Source organism: Chelonia mydas, chromosome 10 (assembly GCF_015237465.2).
Source record: "Chelonia mydas isolate rCheMyd1 chromosome 10, rCheMyd1.pri.v2, whole genome shotgun sequence".
In the NCBI taxonomy this organism is placed as follows: Eukaryota; Metazoa; Chordata; order Testudines; family Cheloniidae; genus Chelonia; species Chelonia mydas.
The window spans coordinates 65,710,503-65,729,098 of record NC_051250.2 but is presented as its reverse complement, the minus strand read 5'-3'; the positions used below and the strand labels follow the sequence as shown (position 1 = coordinate 65,729,098).

Genomic DNA, 18,596 nt, shown 5'->3' with positions numbered 1-18,596 from the left:
ATCTGTGTCTGTGTTTACTATGTATATGTCATCCCTTTGTCTTCAGCTCAGCCTGTTATATTATACCTTGTGTGCTTGAGGTTTGATTCAGTGATAAGGATAATAACTAGTCTGACTGTTTCATTTTGTGTTCTTAATTTGTTTTAAGTCTTTCCAGCATTTGTGTACCATTCAGCATTTATGTACATATATACAGTAGAAGATTTCAAGTGTAGATAAGCTACTTATTTACAGTAGAATATTTCAAGTGTGGATAGGCTACATATTTACTTTAGAACATTTCAGGTGTAAATAGGCTATTTATTTACAGTAGAGCATTTCAAGTGTGGATAAGCTACTTATTTACAGCAGAACATTTCAAGCTGTAAAGGCTACTTATTAACACTAGAACATTTTAAACTGTGGATATGCTACTTATTTACAGCATAACATTTCAAATATGGTTGGCTACATGTTGTGTATTTTTGTCAGTGTGCCTGCATCAGTGGCTTCAGGTGAACTCACCTTCAATGTGTTGAAGCAAGTGAAGAACTATCACCGTTCAACTATGGGACAAGAGCATTTGAATGGGCTCGCAATCCTTAATATCAACTGTGATATTGCACGAAAACTAGAATTTTCCTCAATAATTAGTGCATTTGCACAGAAAAAGGCTAGAAAAGCATTTTTTAAATAAAAAACATTCAAATTATGACTCACTCTTTTTTTGGTGCCTTATTTTGTTTTCATGTGTAGTCATTTTTTATTTTTATTATGGCTGGGGCCTCAAAAGCTGGAAATGGCCCAAGCCTCTCTGGACCTCTGAGAGGGCTTGGCAGTGGCTGCCCTTTTGGCTAACACACCAGGAATTCTCTACAGATTGGCACCTGTAACACACACTTACCAGTCAGTTATATTGTCACACCCATCCCTTTGCTAAATTTGCTTGTGTGGCCTTAACATTTTTTACTGTAGTGCAGTAGTACCAGCTTCACACCTTATATTGTATTAGATGACAGGTTAGAAAAGGTGATAATTTTACATTAAGACAAATGCAATTCCAGTTTCCTTTTAATAGTGAAACACATAAAGCCTTACTCTAATAAATCTGAATTCCATTGGAAATCTGTAAAAGTTCCCATTAAGCCACTTATATCAGTAGCCCATAAAGTGTAACTGTTCACTGAAACAAACTCTTTGAATAGGGAGGGTGTATGACTGCATTGCTTCTATCATCTGCAGGATTGTTCAGGGCAGGAGGGATATGAGTTGAAGGTTTAAAAAATAAATTGTGAGACAAGAATCTCAAACCTAACCTTGAACTGTGGTGAAAGCTGAATACCAAGATGAATTTAAAAAGTCTAATACTGTCTTCTTGATTACCAGGAGGAACTAGAGGGTTTCTTTTAATCTGAGATTGGGAATGAAGAGAAAAAGAGGGAGTGCAGAAAAGGAGATAGGACGTTTTTAGGCTTTAGCTGTCAAATAAAGAGGTGTATGGCTTTCCTGTTAAATCTCCTTCAAGCAAGTTTAGTATCTGGCCCTTGCAAACTGGTAAAACACAATTTAAAATCTACTGTAGTACATTTGGCTGTCATTATAACAAATCTCATGACAGTGAGAAAATCCTTTGGAGTACAGCCGTCCTGAAGTTTAGAATGATACAGCTGCTTATCTTCATGACATTTTTAAAATTTGCTCTTAAATTTTTTAAAAATGTCCTTTTCCATTTTTTTGAATGCTGGAAATGTCTTACAAAGAGGCTTATACGGCTGTAATTCCATCACAGGGTTTTAATGACATTAATAAATGACTCAAGTTTCACTTGAGTGGTTTATGATATCACTAGTACCCCTAGATGGAATGTCAGCCTTGTTTTGTACAGTTGAGACATTGTTCCTTATGTCATTGGCTAAATTTTTCTTCTTTGCTTGGTTTCTAGTTAATGCCAGATCGGCATTTACAATACAGCTATCATATAGAGTACCAAACCAAGTAAATTTAAATAATTTATCCACAGCTCCAATCTTTAGGTTTTGGGGTTTTTTTAAAAAATATAAATTAATGTTCAGTAATAAAATGTTGAAGGTAGTCATTCTTGACAACAGTGTATATCTAAGTTGTCCAATCAATTGTAATTTTGAATGAGAGGGGAAGTTAAAACACAATTGTCACATTGTTTCCCCAGCATAACAACAATGTATGTGTGGAACACAGTGACAAAAAATGGAAGTGGGATAAACAGAGAAAATTAGCTTCAGAACATATTTGCAAACTTACATTTGCAAAGTGAACGTATATTTATGGAATTCATAGACAGTAGTGTGTTTATGTGGTGATGGGGAGGCAAGTACTGGAGAACAGAAGTCACATTATGGTCACAGAAAGACAGACACAGGTAATTAAAGTATCTAGCATAATATAATTAGTAAATGGTAATTCAAGCAGGGTTGTGTATTTTTGGGACTGTCTTGATTTTAACAAGGTGATTGTGTGTCTCACAAGCCATCTCAAAGCTGTTTCAGGGCCTGCAAAAGATCATCATATTGTGATTTTGCATCTTGATGACAGTTTGGCACAATTTCATCAGACTATATTATGAAATGACAGTCAAACTCACAACAGTAGCACTCTGAAAGGACAAATATAGAGAGGAAGGGACTGACACAGCTAGAGCTGTGCAAAACTCGGAAAGACTGGGAGTCAACACTGTTAGTGGGACTCCAGAAACCTGGAGCCAAGTGGAAATAAGTGCAATTGGATGAAGGATCATGAAGGATCAATTTGGACCATGGTATCAGCTCTTGTCACTCACTGACTAATTAATAAGCACTTAGCCTATATGTACTTTAGCTGCCCCATCTGTGAGAATAGTTTTCACAGCTCAAACCACATTCCCTGAATTTAGAGACCAACCTGCGTGCTTAGAGATGGAGCTGAAACTTCCCCAAAATCTGTGGTGTTTGGTTGCAGGAGTTTGGTGTGTCTGTTGGTACAGCTGGTGGAAAGGCCACAACGTTCAGAACCAGAGGGAACCGTTCCCAAACCTTGGGGTGCACGGATCCGAGTGTGTGTGTGTGTGTGTGGGAGCAGGTGGCATTCGCGGAGGCTCCAAACCCTGGGGTCAGAGATCGGGGTTGGCTCATATGGCGGAGCTGGCGTGTGGGGCTGCAGAGTGGATCTCTCCCAGAGTCTTGGGGTGCTGGGGCCACGGGTGGGCCTAGGCGGATCTCCGCCTGGGCTCCCCCCACAAAGCTCGGCTCTGGAGTCGATTTGCCCTGGTTTCCTTTGATCCAAGCCCACGTCCGCCAGGCACTAAGCGGGCAGGGTGAGGACTCAGGGGAGGGGCACGTTTGGCGGCAGGGGGCGCCTGAGGGGAGGGGGAGTCCGGCCGAGTCCCGGGGAAGGCGCCGTGCCCAGCCGCTGCCGGGGGAGCGCGGGCAGCAGCGTGTGGCCCTGCCAGTGGGAGGCGGCTGCGCGAAGCAGGTGGGGACTCGCCGCCGCCTTCCCTGGCTCGGCGGTGCGAGGGAGCTCCCGGGAGAACCCCCCAGCTCCCGCCTCCTGCCCGGCGCGGAGTCTGCGGGAGGCTGGTCGCTGCCCCCGCCGCTGGGAGAGGAGGTTATGTAAGGGGAGGAGGAGGAGGAGGAGCAGGAGCAGGACGGCTGCCGCCGCCGAGCGGGCACAGGGAGAAGCCGCCACCGCCGCCCGCCCGGCTCTCGGGAGAGTCGCTGCTGCTGCCGCCGGGGCCGGCCCGGGATGCGCAGGAGCTGAGCGCGCTAGCAGCCGGCGGCCGCATGTGCGAAGTTGGGACTCGCCCCGCGCCCGCCGGGGACAGAGGCGAGAACCCCGGGGGCCCGGCGGGGCTGCAGGCTGCGGGCGCCGCTGGGGACAAGTACCGAGACATGGGGTGAGTGTCCCCGGGAGCCCACGGCCGCTGCCTTCCCTCCCGCCCCGGGGGCTCAGGTCTGGCTCTCCCCAGCTGCCGCCGCTTCGCCGCCGGGTCTCTAGCGAGCCGCTTGGGGCTCGGCGGGGGGGGCGTGTTGAACTTGCAGCCCGGGGCGCGGCCAGACCCGGCTGCCGGGTCCCGCGGGGCGCTGTACTGCCTCGGGCAGTTTGTATCCGGGGCTCCTGCGCCTGGCTCCGAGCCGCCACCCTGCCCGGCTAACCCGGGGGCAGCGCTGTTCCGAGCTCCTCTCCAGCTGGGGGGCTGAGTCACTCCACGGCACTGGGCAGCTGGAGGGGGCTCGCCAGGGATGGAGCCCGGCTCTGCCACGGACAGTGCCGTTTGCACCCGCGGGGCTGGAGAGGAGCGTGGAGCGAGGGCTAGGGGAGCTTGCCCGGCTCGGACGGGACTCGGGTGCCAGCTGAACGAGCGGGGAAAGGCGCAGCTCGGCAAACGCTAGAGCGAGCGGAGGAGCCCAGCAGTGGGAGACTGAGTGGGGCTGGGTGGAGCGCAAGCAGGTCCCGAGTACTTTGTGCGCTCTGGCTTCGGGGTTTGGTGGTTGTGGCTGAAGTAGCGCAGCAAAGATTAATTTCTGGCTGTTGGATGGCTGGTGGATTTAACCTGGTCCGGGGGCGTTTACACTAGTCTTAGGACTAGGCTTGAGTCGTGGTTTCTTTTTGGTTCCTGTCTTGTTAGTTATATTGGTTAAGGTTCTCGAGGCCTTCGTATGAGAGTTCCTAATTAAAATGTATGTGCAGTGTGGTTGTTGCCCTGTTGCTCCCAGGATACGAGTCTTTCTCTGTTCTTTTGTTTGTTACGTTTTAAGACTATTTTTTTTAAAAAAAGCCTTTTAGTTCAGTAAAACACGTTCATGAAGTGCTTTGAGATCCTCAGATGTGCAAATTATTATTATTCAGTTTAATGTTTTTAAACGTAGTTAATTGATTTTCATGCTGTAGTGGCAAAATAGGATCTTGTACAAATAATATGGATAACCAAAAAATAAGCATAAATGTAAGAAAGGGGGCAGCGTTTTTTAAAATGTGAAGATAAAACAAGCTTTGCTGTTAGCTGTAGAATAAAACTTGAAGTGTGCAGAAATGTCCTTGTAGCAGATAAACACGGAGGTATGATTTAAATGGCTAAAATGACTGAACAAGTGCCTCAGATACAATGTGAAAGATTCCAGTCTTGAAATGAGTAATCTGTTCATGTGTATAAACTCACTTAAAAGCAGAGGATTTCTTTTCAGTGACTCTGTGTTGTAATTCAGTCAGAGCACTGAGTCACCGAAAGCACGCAATAAACTTATCCAAACGTTATTGTTTGTTATATTTAGATAATTGTTTCTGAAAGTTTTCTCTGTTTAAATGTACAAGATTTTGGTCTGAGAACATGCCCCACTGGACAATTCAGTTTGCTAGTTCAGAGAAACTAATAGTACTTTTTTTTCATATCTTGTAATTTGAACAAGAGGGGAGAAGGTGAATACTGTGGTTTAAGGAATTTGTAAACTAAAACCTTAGAAAACGAGAATTTTTTTTTTTTAAAAAAAAGCATATATTTTCAGTGTGAACTATGGATAGACTTGAAATCTTCTTAACAAGCCTGGAAGGTGGTATGCTGGGGGGATTCCAAAACCCACACATCATTTAATTTGCTGTATTTACTGTATGTTCTCTTACATCTTTCCTCTTCTCACCCCCATGTGGTGAGGGATCGTTCTTTAATTTCTCAGTTTACTTATGCCATTTTGTAACTATGCAAGCTCCCACTACAGAATTTATTACAGTATCTCTGAAGTGGCATAATTTGTAACAGTTATATTAAAGGTAAATTATATAAACATGAACAATTTAAAAATGCAATGAATGTGCCTAATTTTGATGTAGAGAACTTTCGGAAAGAAGGTGGGAGGAGGAAATAGGTATGGGGTGATATAAGTGGATATTGACCAGCATGCCACACCAGAACATCTCTGATGGGCTCATAAGTTTCTTCATTAAATAAGCATTCATTTAAAAACAAGATAGCATCTTGCCTTTCAAATTTATAAAAATAAGTTTCAGAATATGAACTGATGCAATGAGACATCACAGATGGACAGAAAAATGGGTCTGAAGAACTGCCCCATTCATCTCAATTGGGTGGCCAAACAATATTTTCAGTGTCATCCTTGTTAACTAACTAGCAGAATATTTTTAGCTATTCTGGGATGAGAGCTTGAATAGAAATTAGAAAAACATCTTTTTAAAAAAACAGTCTGACCTGGAAACATGGAAGTCCTACTCCACAGAAATCTATTCTTTAAAAGTTCCAAAGGATTTGAAGTCCACTGATCCACTTGCAGAGTCCTATTTGTACTTCTTGTGTATTTATGATATTACCTAGGCTATTTTGCTTTAGGCAAGCCTGTGGAAGAAAACAGTCTTCACTCTTAGGTTGGAAGCAACAAAATCAGAGACAACTTTATTCGAGTAATTGCAAGGGAAGAATACAGCTGACAGAGAGCTGTGTCAGTTTCTCCAAAATACAAGCAATATCACACAAGCATTTATACTCTTTTGTGGCATGCATTAATTGAAAACATGCACATTTTGTTTATATTATATCCTGTCTAATCCAGCATTTTCTCACTTTCATTTCTCAAAACATTGTTATCTCAAGGCAAGGTCACACTGACTCTGCGCTGCTGTTTTCCCACCTGCTTCTGACTTGAGCCCTGCTTCTACAGGTCCCATGCTATTAGGCTAAGACTTAGCATAACAGTTGCTCTGTTTCTAACAAATTAAAATGGCTGCACTTAAACCCTCTCTTTCTTTCCTGTTTCCAGCATGCCCTCAGAGTTTCCAAATCTCTCTATCTGTTGCCTGCCTGGGCCTGATCCTTTTTTTTTTCTTGCTGAACGGTTCTTTCCATGGGCACCAACTTGTCCCACTACCAATTAGCAAGGAGAGTGGACTTCTCAACTAGCCCCCACCCCTCCTAGTCTCTTCTTTTAAACATTCTCACTCACTAGGGCTACCCAAGTCCTACCCCGTGAGGCTTGTCACCTGGACAGAACGCACGGCCAATTGGCATTTTAACTATTCAGTTTCCTCTTATGGCAGACACACTGCTGTTACAGGTTTCAGAGTAACAGCCGTGTTAGTCTGTATTCGCAAAAAGAAAAGGAGTACTTGTGGCACCTTAGAGACTAACCAATTTATTTGAGCATAAGCTTTCATGAGCTACAGCTCACTTCATCGGATGCATACTGTGGAAAATACAGAAGATGTTTTTATACACACAAATCATGCAAAAATGGGTGTTTATCACTACAAAAGGTTTTCTCTCCCCCCCCCCCCACTCTCTTGCTGGTAATAGCATATGTAAAGTGATCACTCTCCTTACAATGTTACAGCGTATGCTGAGCACAAATGGTTAAATTTTGACAAGTCTCTGAAGGACTGGTACTTGCTCAGTCAGTACTTCCAGGTGGGTGTGTTCCGCTTTTTCTGCCTGGAAGTCCTGTCTCAAGGCTTGCAACTTGTCCTGGGTGTAGGTTTGAGTTGCTGGCTGGTTCATAATCTATGCTTTTAATTGCTCAATTCTAGCTGTCAGATACACATCTCTTTCCTTATCCCCAACTCCTATTTGTACCCCAGGCATGCTACGGCTAAGGTCGTATGCACCAAGAATTATATGCATGGAGCGAGACTCCCCGAGTCCTCCCCTCCATCACCCTGGACTTCTACAACCAGGAGTACACCCATTTGCACTCTATCACCACCGACAGGGGTGGAGAGAAGAATGCTAAACCCCTCTCCGGTTCTCAGACCTACTGCGGCTGAGAGTGGGGCTCACCTTTAATCATGCAATTCTTAACATGTAATACCAACTGTGCCAAACAAAGCAAATGTGAAATATCAAGGGTAAAATAGATAGATGGTGTGCACTCTGCAGGGTTCTCCCACTCCTCAATTTTCCACTAAAACTGTGACAGATTTTCATTACCAATCTGCCTGTGCCTTAGTTGATCAGGCTAAGACCACAGGATCGTAGGGCGGAGATGAAGAGAACACACCATGTGACTGAATTTAAAGCATTAATTAATGAAATAACAGCAAAGAATATTGGGAATGCTCCCTCATCACTCAAGGGAAGAAAAAACATTAATGTTAAACCCTGACCCCCTTTTATACTCACAAACATGCTTCCTGGGCTTGCCAGGCCCGGGGGTAGGAGAGACAGAGAGAGATGGACGGGAGGTTATTCTGTGCACAGACTGTCCAGAGATACGCTGTAAAAATTTCCAACTTGCTTCCGCTCTTGGGAGGTATTTCAGTCCAGGCCGGCTGCCTGTGGCTTCTTCAGCATCCCCAAACCACACCGGCTCCAGGGTTGCAAAGGCAGACTGTTGGGTCTCACCGGGTGGCCAACCTTCGCAAATGTAATCTCAGTCCTGCAACTTATTTGCCTTTGTTTTACCTCTGTCTATATTTTCTTCACAGCCAGCTGGGGCTGAAAGCAGTGTTTTTGTGCTTGGCATGGTCTGTGTCGATTCTTGACCTTGAATGCAAAGCAGCTTTCTCCTTATCTCTAGGCCAAGCTAACTTTTCAAATTAACCCATTCCATTCCCTCCTGGACTTCAGCCTTCACTTATTGGGAATATAAAGAAGTCGAAGGGGTTAACAAAATAGTTTGGGTAGGGAGGCATCCAGATGCTTTACATTTTGTTTTAAATCCTGCATTTGAGTTTTAATTTTGCCTGGGAGTCCTTCAGACTCCACACTCGAGACTCATGGAGTCTCTTTATGGCTTTCTCTGAGGTGTATGATTTTATCTAAATCAAAGGTACCTTCTAGTGGGAATTATTTAGATGGATCATCACGTGTGTAAAAATTCCAATTTTCTAAATCCCTACAAATCCTAGAACTATAATACACATACATATAATAAGCAGGTGTGCCATTCAGTGGCGCAGGAACAGTCTTAAACTAACCCCCACCCATTTTCCAATCACACAGGAGTGCCCTGTCCACTGAGGTAGCGGCTCATGAAGCTAAAATTATCACACCACCTCCTATTTTCCACTCGGGTCACTCACACAGGAGAGGTTTATCAAGGATGTCCACGACCTTCCTACACCCCCTTTTGCAAAGAGTGTCGGCTTGTCTCAGAGAGAACAACACCACTTACTCCGATTGCTTTCGGTGAGATGGTCAGACCAGTCAGTGGCTCATAACCTGCCTTCAGGCGGGGAGGAGAGAGAGAGGAAAGATATCAAGGAAACGGACATGGACTGTCCGAGGACAGGATAGGGTCACGCAACCCTAGACTCAGACAGGCCCCTTGCCGGTCATGCCATGCAGTCAGCCTTCCTTGGTCAGGACCTTTTACCTGTCCACTAGGTGCAGTCACAGGGCTTGCATTAGAGACATCTCCAGTCACGAGCTTGTGGGCTTCGCAGAGAGCTCTGGGTGTCTTCCTATGACCCTCATTCACTCTCTCTCACACCCAAGGCCTCTGTTCCTTCATACCACAATGCATCAGTTTTTTGTTTTGCTTTTGGGGTTTTTTTTTTTTTTTTTTTAACCTGAGGACATCACCACAACCCCTCCGTCCGGACTGAATACACCTGTGTTCTAATCTGAGGGCGTCACCACAACCCCTCAACTCACGTATGTCTGCCCTAAGCCACACATTGGCTTACCCTGGTTACCACATAACATTGGCTTTTTTTTTGGTTCCTGCCAGTGTATAATTATTTATTTATGTACTAAGTATGATGTACTGTGCTTTGTGACTAAAACTGTATAACAACCCCATCATATTATTACCAAGGGAATATTACTGCTTTTATTGTTGTTTAGTTTAGGATTATGTTGTTGTTGTAAAAGACGTAATAATAACAGTTTTCATGTCCATACTAACCATGCATTGTCATTGCATCCAATCAAAACCCATGAGGTTGAAGCATCTGATGCAGAGTCTGCAATACAAGGTTTAATGAAAATGGAGGTTTAAGATTGATAGTTGTGCTGGAAGCACAACACGGGGGAGTGTGGAAGTGGAAAAAAGCGCAGACATCTTATTCTTCTAGGAAGAGCAAGAGTCAGGCTAATAATGTGAGACTTCCAGGCAGGGCCTGGGTGAGTGGAAAAGAACTGTAAGAGAGGTTGCTTTGACCTTGTGTTAGATAAGAATGGAACGCAGACTATAGCAAGAACTGCTGAGAAAAGTAAGATATCAGGAAGGAATATGTATAAACAAAATGCAGTTGTTGATCATTACTGGATGTGACAAAAGGTATAAATGCTAGCCTTAATTGTTTATCTTTTGGGAGACCTGCCATTGTGCACTCTCCCCTTTTGCAATTGCTTGAGAATAAACTGCCTCTGACATGTTGCAACCAACCTAAGAGCGAAGACTGAGTTTATTCTTCCACAAGCCTACGTAAATACAAGGTGACTTCACCAGTGTGCCTGATTCTCCACCCATTTTTACACCAATGCAACTCAGTTTACACCAGTGAAGTTACTTCAGGCTTATATCGGTATAAGTAAGAGGTGAATCAAGCCCCCAATTCTGTGTTTTCATAGTGTTTGTGGACTGAAGATTCCATCTATATTATCAAAACCCATTGTCTTGGATATAGTTATACCTTAGTAGGGCCTCTCACAGATACACTACAAAAGTGAACTGAAGTGTAGACAGGATTGAACCATGTTACAAATAATGCACTATGCCACAGCTGCTTTAGCGGTGGTTCCCAAACTTTTTCATGCTGCAGTGCCCATTGGGCCTGGGTGGAATGAAAGTTCCAAGTTCTGGGAGGCCCAGGGGAGTGGGGGAATTGCAGACTGAGCCCACTTTGCGTTCACCCTCAGTGGTGCTCCTGTGGCTCTTGTCCTGAAGGGCTGGCTGGGCTCAGCTCCCTGCTCTGGGCATTGCAACCTGGCCTCTGGCCACTCAGATCTGGCCTATTCATTTCCCTTCGCCGCGCCCCCCGCATCAGAAGGGCCAGCCCAAACCTGAGTGGCTCTGCGACTCCATGTACCTGGGGCTAGGTTCTAATGCCTGGAGTTGGGAGCCGAGCTTACTCAGCTCTGTGGGACAGTAGTTACTTCACTCAGGACAGGGGGTTTTGTGGGTCAAAGCAAGATGGTCTTGTGAAACCCTAGGGGGTCACAACCCACAATTTAGGAAATGCAGGTCTAGTGAAATAAACACAGGCTTGGGAGTGAAGATATTTTGATTTTATTCCCAATTCTGTCACTAGCATATTGAGTGACCTTGAGCAAATCATTTAACAGCTCTGTTTCTCAGTTTCTCCATCTGGAAAATGGACATATTAATGACAAGGAGTCCGGTGGCACCTTAAAGGCTAAGATTCATTTGGGCATAAGCTTTCGTGGGTAAAACCCCACTTCTTCAGATGCATGGAGTGAAAATTACAGATGCAGGCATTATATAATGACACATGAAGCAAAGGGAGTTACCTCACAAGTGGAGAACCAGTGTTGACAGGGCCAATTCGATCAGGGTGGATGTAGTCCACTCCCAATAATAGATGAGGAGGTGTCAATTCCAGGAGAGGCAAAGCTGCTTTTGTAATGAGCCAGCCACTCCCAGTCCAGCAAATTTTGGGCTTGAATAGGGACTGGTTCTCCACTTGTGAGGTAACTCCCTTTGCTTCATGTGTCATTATATAATGCCTGCATCTGTAATTTTCACTCCATGGATCTGAAGAAATGGTTTTTTACCCATGGAAGCTTATGCCCAAATAAATCTTAGCCTTTAAGGTGCCACCGGACTCCTTGTTGTTTTTTTGTGGATACAGACTAGCACGGCTACCCCCGATACTGGACATATTAATGCTTATCCATTTTTGTAAAGTGCTTTGAGATGTACATTTTTCCAATATAAAAGTGCAAAGAATTGCCTTGCTGTTTATCAGGGTTATAGACAGTCTGGTTTCAGAATACTTTTCAGTTCTGTCTGTGGTTCAAGAACAAACTTTAAGTGCTTCAGGCACTAGTTGTTCCAGCTACATCCAGTAACATGGCAGGTTTTGATAAATTTACATGGGACCTAGTCAGGATTGTATGGAGGCTCCACACAGCAGGTGGAAGCTTGATGTGAATGGGGGAGGGATGGGTAGGAAGGGGAATGAAGGGAGCTACTGAGACTTGATCAGCTGCCAGAGCCTTGTCCCCTGCCCTGGCAGCCGGTGCACATGCTCCTGCCCCTCCCTGATCCAGTGTCTTGCCAGGGTGGCTGGAAGGTGGGTAGAGCAGAGGTTATTTCCTGCCATCCTGATCTTGTGCGCTGCCACCATGGCTGCTCCAGCCCTTCCTCTGGGTCCCACTCTCACCTCTGTGAGGTAGTGTGAGGGCAAAAAACATGGGGGTGGTGGTGGTTGAAACACACATTGTCTGCTCCCCCAATTTTTTGATTGCGAGGGTACTAGCCCCATCTCGCCACCTGGATCCTCCACCCCTAGTTCCTCAAGTGTAAAGTGTGCGAAGAATTTGGCTCATAGCACTTAAAATAGTTTTTGTGTGGTTGGCCATTATTAATATGTACTGTCCCTGGGTTTGGCACTGAGTAACAGTACAGAAGTATGAAAACTGACAGCTACCTGAACTGTGTAAAACTAGTTATTCAGCTCATTCGCGTAAATCTCCTGTGAAATGAGAGCTCTAAAGAAGTATGTGATGATGCAGTTCAGCTTACTATACTGCAATACTTTTTTCAAATTTTACAAAATTACTAAAAATATATATTCAGCTAGTCATGAGAATGATGCTCTTGTATAAAATGTCTCCTAAACAAAGAGAGCTTGACTCCAAAGTCAATGCAAAGTCAAGTCTTGTTGATTTCCATGGGCTTTGGATCTGGCGCTAATGTTGCTTACGTTGAAGAAAAAAAGTTCTTTTTTCCCCAGGGCTAACTCCCTACCCTTGCAATCCTACAGCTGTGGTACTATTAGCTCAATAGTCTGGCCAATAAATGTTAACTATTCCCAAAACGCTGTATATCAGACTTCCAATTTCCAAGACTTTTTTTTTTAAATCTAAACATACTTCCTGAGTTATGTCTTTTCACACCTCAGCAAAGAACTAACAAACAAAGAAAACGGCTAGCTCATCGGTTGCTCAGATTTCTGAGCTATATCTGCTAATCTAACAAAGAATACCTGTTTCAATTTGACCTCAATTTTTTTAACAACAAAAGCTAACATGCTATTGTAAAGATGGCAGTTTTATTTATTAAAATGATTTTAAAAGGAATTAGATTACAGAAAGGGGAAAATGTAGCTAAGACTCTTTTTACCATTTTAATTTCCACAATACACTTGCAGTTCCCTTTAATTTTTCATATCCCTCAATTACAAAATGTTGCTCATTAGTAGGGAAGTGGCAAATACCCAGTTTGGATTAGAGTTGTACATCGATTCTTTGCCATTGAAGATGTTGTTCATATTTGTTGGATTAAAATTCAACTACTCTAAACACCTATTAGCAATGAAACATAATTTTAAAGCCCTTTTTAATAAAGCATTTGTATCAAAATGAAAATTAACCATCCAAATATTAAAACACACCACAAGGAAACACCATACAAATTAAATGCAAAAAATGAACATACAAAATAAATGGTGAATTATATTATTGTGTGAATTAATGTAGTTTAGTTAATATGGAACTACTTGTTATACCCACTTCTGCGGACTGAGGGGTTGGATTTTGCATAGGGGTGAAGCAGGAAGGAAGAGTGCCAATTCTTCTTTCTTCCCCCACCTCTGGAACCTTGTGGCAGTCCCTCTGTTGAAACTCTTTGTGGACTGAGATCAGTGGGGCTGTGGAGGTGAATGGAGGCCAGGTTGCATTTATTCAGGAGGGAGCTATTCTTCACAGTATGCTCCTCTCCAAAGTCCACTGATATTCAAGCAGATATCTGTGCCTAAGTAATGCTGCTTGAAGCTGTATTAATGTGGGCTCCATGCCTGCACCCATCTGGGAGAGAAAGTCTGAGGTGTCTGGCCAGTGGAGAGAGCCATACTGCCATGGCTGAGGAGGTCAGAGGAGTAAGAGGGTTGATGTCTAGAGCTGGGTGAAATTTTTCAACCAATTTTTTTGTCTGCAAAATGTGCAGATTTGGGTCAACCAAAACATTTTGTGACTTTGTATCAATTTCACCAAATTGTTTTGTCCAGGAAAAAACACTTTTCAAAAATGCTCTGAAAAAATCAAAATGTTCTGTTTCTACATTTTTGAAATGAAACCATTTGATTTTGATTTGAAAAAACTTTTCATTTTAAATTTCCTTCAATTTCATTAAAATGTTAAGTATAAAAAATTCTCAATCTAAATGAAATGTTTTTTCAACCCCAAACAATTTTTTCGACTCCTAATCACCATATATTTTGAATTTTGTTTTGTTTTGGGTCAACCTGAAACTATTATTTTCTGAAACGGCCAGACAACCAAAAAAATCAGTTATTTCCCCATCTCTACATGGGTCTACCATCAATGGGACTTAATGTAAATTCTGGTTCCCCGAAGATCCCCTGGTTTTGTGAGGTTGGGATATGGTACCTCTTGCCCTTTTCCTGCTCCTCAAAAGCCCCCTCCCACTTCAGAGGATAACTAGCTGAAAACTCCATCAGGCAACGCTCATCTAGTTTTTGACATCTCTCCCAGTCTTGTTGGTACGTCTGTAAGAGGGTACAATTTGGTCCTGTTTTTTTTCCATTATGTGATGACGTTTAAGGACACTGTGAAGTGATCTGCCTTTTTGCCCTCTGCTAGCAATATGCCCTTACATCTTTCTCCTAAATTGTTCTTTAACTGATTAAAGAATGCCAGCAGAATGGAGGGAAGTGGCATGAGCAGCCACCTTCTTCTTCTTTCCTTGTTGTCCTTTAATACTGTTGGATGGAATCCTGTGGGTGAGAGTGAATAGGTTGTAAAAAGATATAAATGGAAAAGTTACAGAAAAGGGCAACAAAAATGATTAGGGGTATGGAACAGCTTCCGTATGAGGAGAGATGAAAAAGACTAGGACTTTTCAGCTTGGACAAGACACCACTCAGGGGGCATATGATAGTGGTCTATAAAATCATGAATGCTGTGGAGAGAGTGAATAAGGAAGTGTTGTTTTACTCTTTCACATAATACAAGAATCAGGGGTCACCCAATGAAATTAATAGGCAGCAGGTTTAAAACAAACCAAAGGAAGTACTTCACACAATGCACAGTCAACCTGCTGAACTCATTGCCTGGGATGTTGTGAAGGCCAAAACTATGGGGTTCAAAAAAGAACTAGATAAGTTCATGGAGGAGAGATCCGTCAATGGTTATTAGCCAAGAGATGCTATGGGGTGCAACCCCATGCTCTTGGTGTTCCTCATATCTGACTGCCAGCATGTGGGCAGCAGGGGATAGATCACTCGATAATTGTTGTGATCACTTCCTCTGAAGCATCGGCCACTGTCAGAAGACAGGATACTGGGCTGGATGGAGCTCTGGTCTGATTAGTATGGCCGTTCTTATGGTTGGAGGGTAGAGTTTGTGGCAGAGCATGTGAGAGAAGTCACAAACGGGTTTCTGTTCCAAAATGCTGACAGTTTTACATTTTGAGAGAAAGATCCTCTGATCTTTATTCAATAGATTTACTCCACTTCCAAGAAACAGTGAGGTATCAGAGCTTGTTTCTATGGCATACAGTAAAAATTGCTGGTCAGCCAGACCAGAACCCTCCAGTGAATTCTCCAATGATTAATGTTCTTCCAGCACTTAATAGCTTTCATATTGTTGCTATAGCAGTTATTCAGATGCTCAGCCAAATCCAAGAAAACTATCAGTTCCTGGACACAGATCTCTGATGCAGTCCAAATCTGTATGAAGTGTATGCCAGGAATAAGGCCCAAATCATTTCCACCCAAGTGAATCACTACAATGTCCAGTAGATCATAACATCTTAAAAAAAGTCAGCGGGTTAGGCACTGCAGAGTGAGCAAAACATGATGCCAGTGCAGGCCACCACTCTGCTCACTACAGGGCCGTTTGGATGGAATCTCCATGTCATGGTCTACTCCTTGCTCTCCCACAAACTTTTGCAATCTTGTGATCCAAGAATCCCACAGGATCCACATGTTGGCAACCTTGGCATTACACATATTTCTTTCCCCTCAATAGTCAAGGTGCCCGTGCTGTGGGTTCCAAAACTTTCCACTACGTCTCCTTGGAAACACCACATTAATCTGCATTGAGGTAAGGAAGGAACCATTTGCCCCCTTCCCCCCACCTGGAGGCTAGTAAAATACAGATTTTCTCAAAGAAGCAATCCAAGGCTTGCCTACTAATTGTCCTAATTTCCTGACCCCTCCGCAGCTGCAACCCCTCTTCCCGTCCTCCCAGGCCTTCCGCCACACCTCTCCACACCATCATCTGTTTCTGGCTCCTACCCACCCGATATAACAGAAATTTTGGTTACGCTGCCTGATGAGTATTCTGCTGTGTTCACAGTAAACCTCCCCATAAATAACACATTATAACAGAGACAACTTGTAGCAAGCAACATGAGTTGACACATTTCCCTGATCTACCGAGGCAAGCATAAAGGGGCCGCATAGAAACCTTTTCATGTGGATTTTTTTTTCTTTATTGTATATGGACACTGTAATCCCTCCAGACTGCACATCTGTGCAAGTGAAGAAGTGAACATGTTCTTAAATACCATTCTCAATTTGGATTCCCCAAAGATTTAGTGTGTGCCATGAACTACCTTGGGTAAAAATAAGACAGATTGAGACAACTTTGACCTGCATATCACTAATAGTTTGATCCCTCGCTCTGCACATGCAAAAACCCACCTAGAAACTTTAAAAAATGCCTCTTATCTTCACAACTCCTAAATCAAATGACCCCAAGCTTGGGACACTCACCTGATCCTGCATCCTCCGGGGGCACACCAGATTTAAAAGGAATCTGACCAAGCATGTCGATTTTAGAGGCTTAGAAATGTCAACCTTTACACTGATGTAATGAAGCAATCTTAATTATATTGGTGCTGCTGTGCCACGTTAGTAGGGTATTGCAGCGGAAATTCACTTTGGCCCTAGTTTAGCTCCAACTAAAGTCAATTGGAGACTTTTTTATTTTATTTTATTTTATTGGGAACTAGATTGGGCCATCCATCGATGTCGGAGAGAGCACCTTGCATCACTCTTGAGCAGTGTTCTCTAGCCAAATGACAGAGCAGCATGGAGTGGCTCTTGAAGGAGCCACATCCAGACTTCCTTTGATGGAGAAGGAACGTCAGTGTGTGCTCAAATCCAGCCCAAGCTGGTAATGAGTGATCTGATGGCTCACTGGCCTATGGGAAGTGAACTGGTGGTTTTGGTTCAGGGCCTGTCAGTTCTCACAAGTCCAGTTTGCATCAAATGTCATCCCAGCTGGTGTTCTTATTGGCAGCCTCAACAAAGGGACTGAGGATAGAGTGGATATTGAAGCTGAATTACTCTCTGATTTGGGATGTTGTTTTTAGGTCAGAATAGAGGCATGCTGGTGAGTGCTGTGGAGACCTTACTACCTATACTGCACCTCTTATGTCAGAGGTGGGCAAACTATGGCCCATGGGATAGTCCTGCTTGGCCTTTGAGCTCCCGGCCGGGGAGGCTAGCCCCCGGCCCCTCCCCTGCAGCCTCAGCTCACTGCGCCGCAATGCTCTGGGTGGTGCGGCTGTGAGCTCCTGCCGGGCAACGTGGCTGGCTCCGGCCGGTAAGGGAGCGGGGGGGGGGGGGTTGGGTAAGGGGCAGGGGATCCCGGGGGGCAGTCATGGGACAGGGAGCAAGGGGCGGTTGGATGGGGCAGAGGTTCGGGGGGGGATGGACGGTCAGGGGATGGGGAACGGGGGGTTTGGATAGGCATGGGAGTCCCGGGGGGGGCCTGTCAGGGGGCCGGGGTGTGGATAGGGGTTGGGGCAGTCAGGGGACGGGGAGCAGGGAGGGTTGGATAGGGGGTGGGGTCCCTCGGGGGCAGTTAGGGGCAAGGGGGTTCTGAGAGGGGGTGGTCAGGACAAGGAGCAGGGGTGGTTGGATGGGTTGGGGGTTCTGACGGGGGCAGTGAGGGGGCAGGGGCCAGGCTGTTTGGGGAGGCACAGCCTTCCCTACCCGGCCCTTCATACAGTTTGGCAACCCCGATGTGGCCCTCGGGCTAAAAAGTTTGCCCACCCTGTCTTATGTGAATAGTGGATCTGATTGTCCATAGCCTTGCATCTTGCATAGTCATTTGCATCTGTGCAAAGTGGGCCTGAACTCCTGCCATTCTGATATTGAGCATTTTACGCACACTTTGCACAGATATAAATAACTTACACAAAGAGCAGACCAATGGAGAATCAGGCTCAGAGAACTGTAATCTCTAGGGGTAAATTCCTATCTCCACTGAATGAATGGGAAAACTCCTGGGGCCCAGAATTTCACCCCAGGATTATACATCTTTCAGAAACATTAAAATGGCTTTTAAAAAAAGAGTTGGTAGAGAGGGAAACAGGAAGGCCTTAGCATGGGCTTGTCTACATTTGGGATTTTGGCACTGGTGTAGTTACGTCAGGGTAGCTGCATTTGTGAAAACCCCTAGTGCAGGTACATTGCACCAAAGTGAAAACTGACTTGCACTA

At 44.4% G+C, this 18,596-nt stretch overlaps 1 protein-coding gene across 2 annotated transcripts in view; it reads left to right on the top strand.

Annotated features, from left to right (window-relative positions):
- The first annotated feature begins 3,337 nt into the window (after positions 1-3,337).
- HOMER2 (homer scaffold protein 2) overlaps positions 3,338-18,596 on the top strand; it is a 106,516-nt gene continuing 91,257 nt past the window's right edge. The window contains exon 1 of one of the 2 annotated variants that reach the window (XM_043524454.1): positions 3,338-3,465. Coding sequence is in view for 1 of the 2 variants with exons in the window: in XM_037910710.2 (XP_037766638.1) it covers positions 3,774-3,886 (113 nt within the window). In the remaining variant the exon portion in view is untranslated. Of the gene's footprint in view, positions 3,887-18,596 lie in introns of both variants that reach the window. The other variant, XM_037910710.2, reaches the window with a different exon arrangement.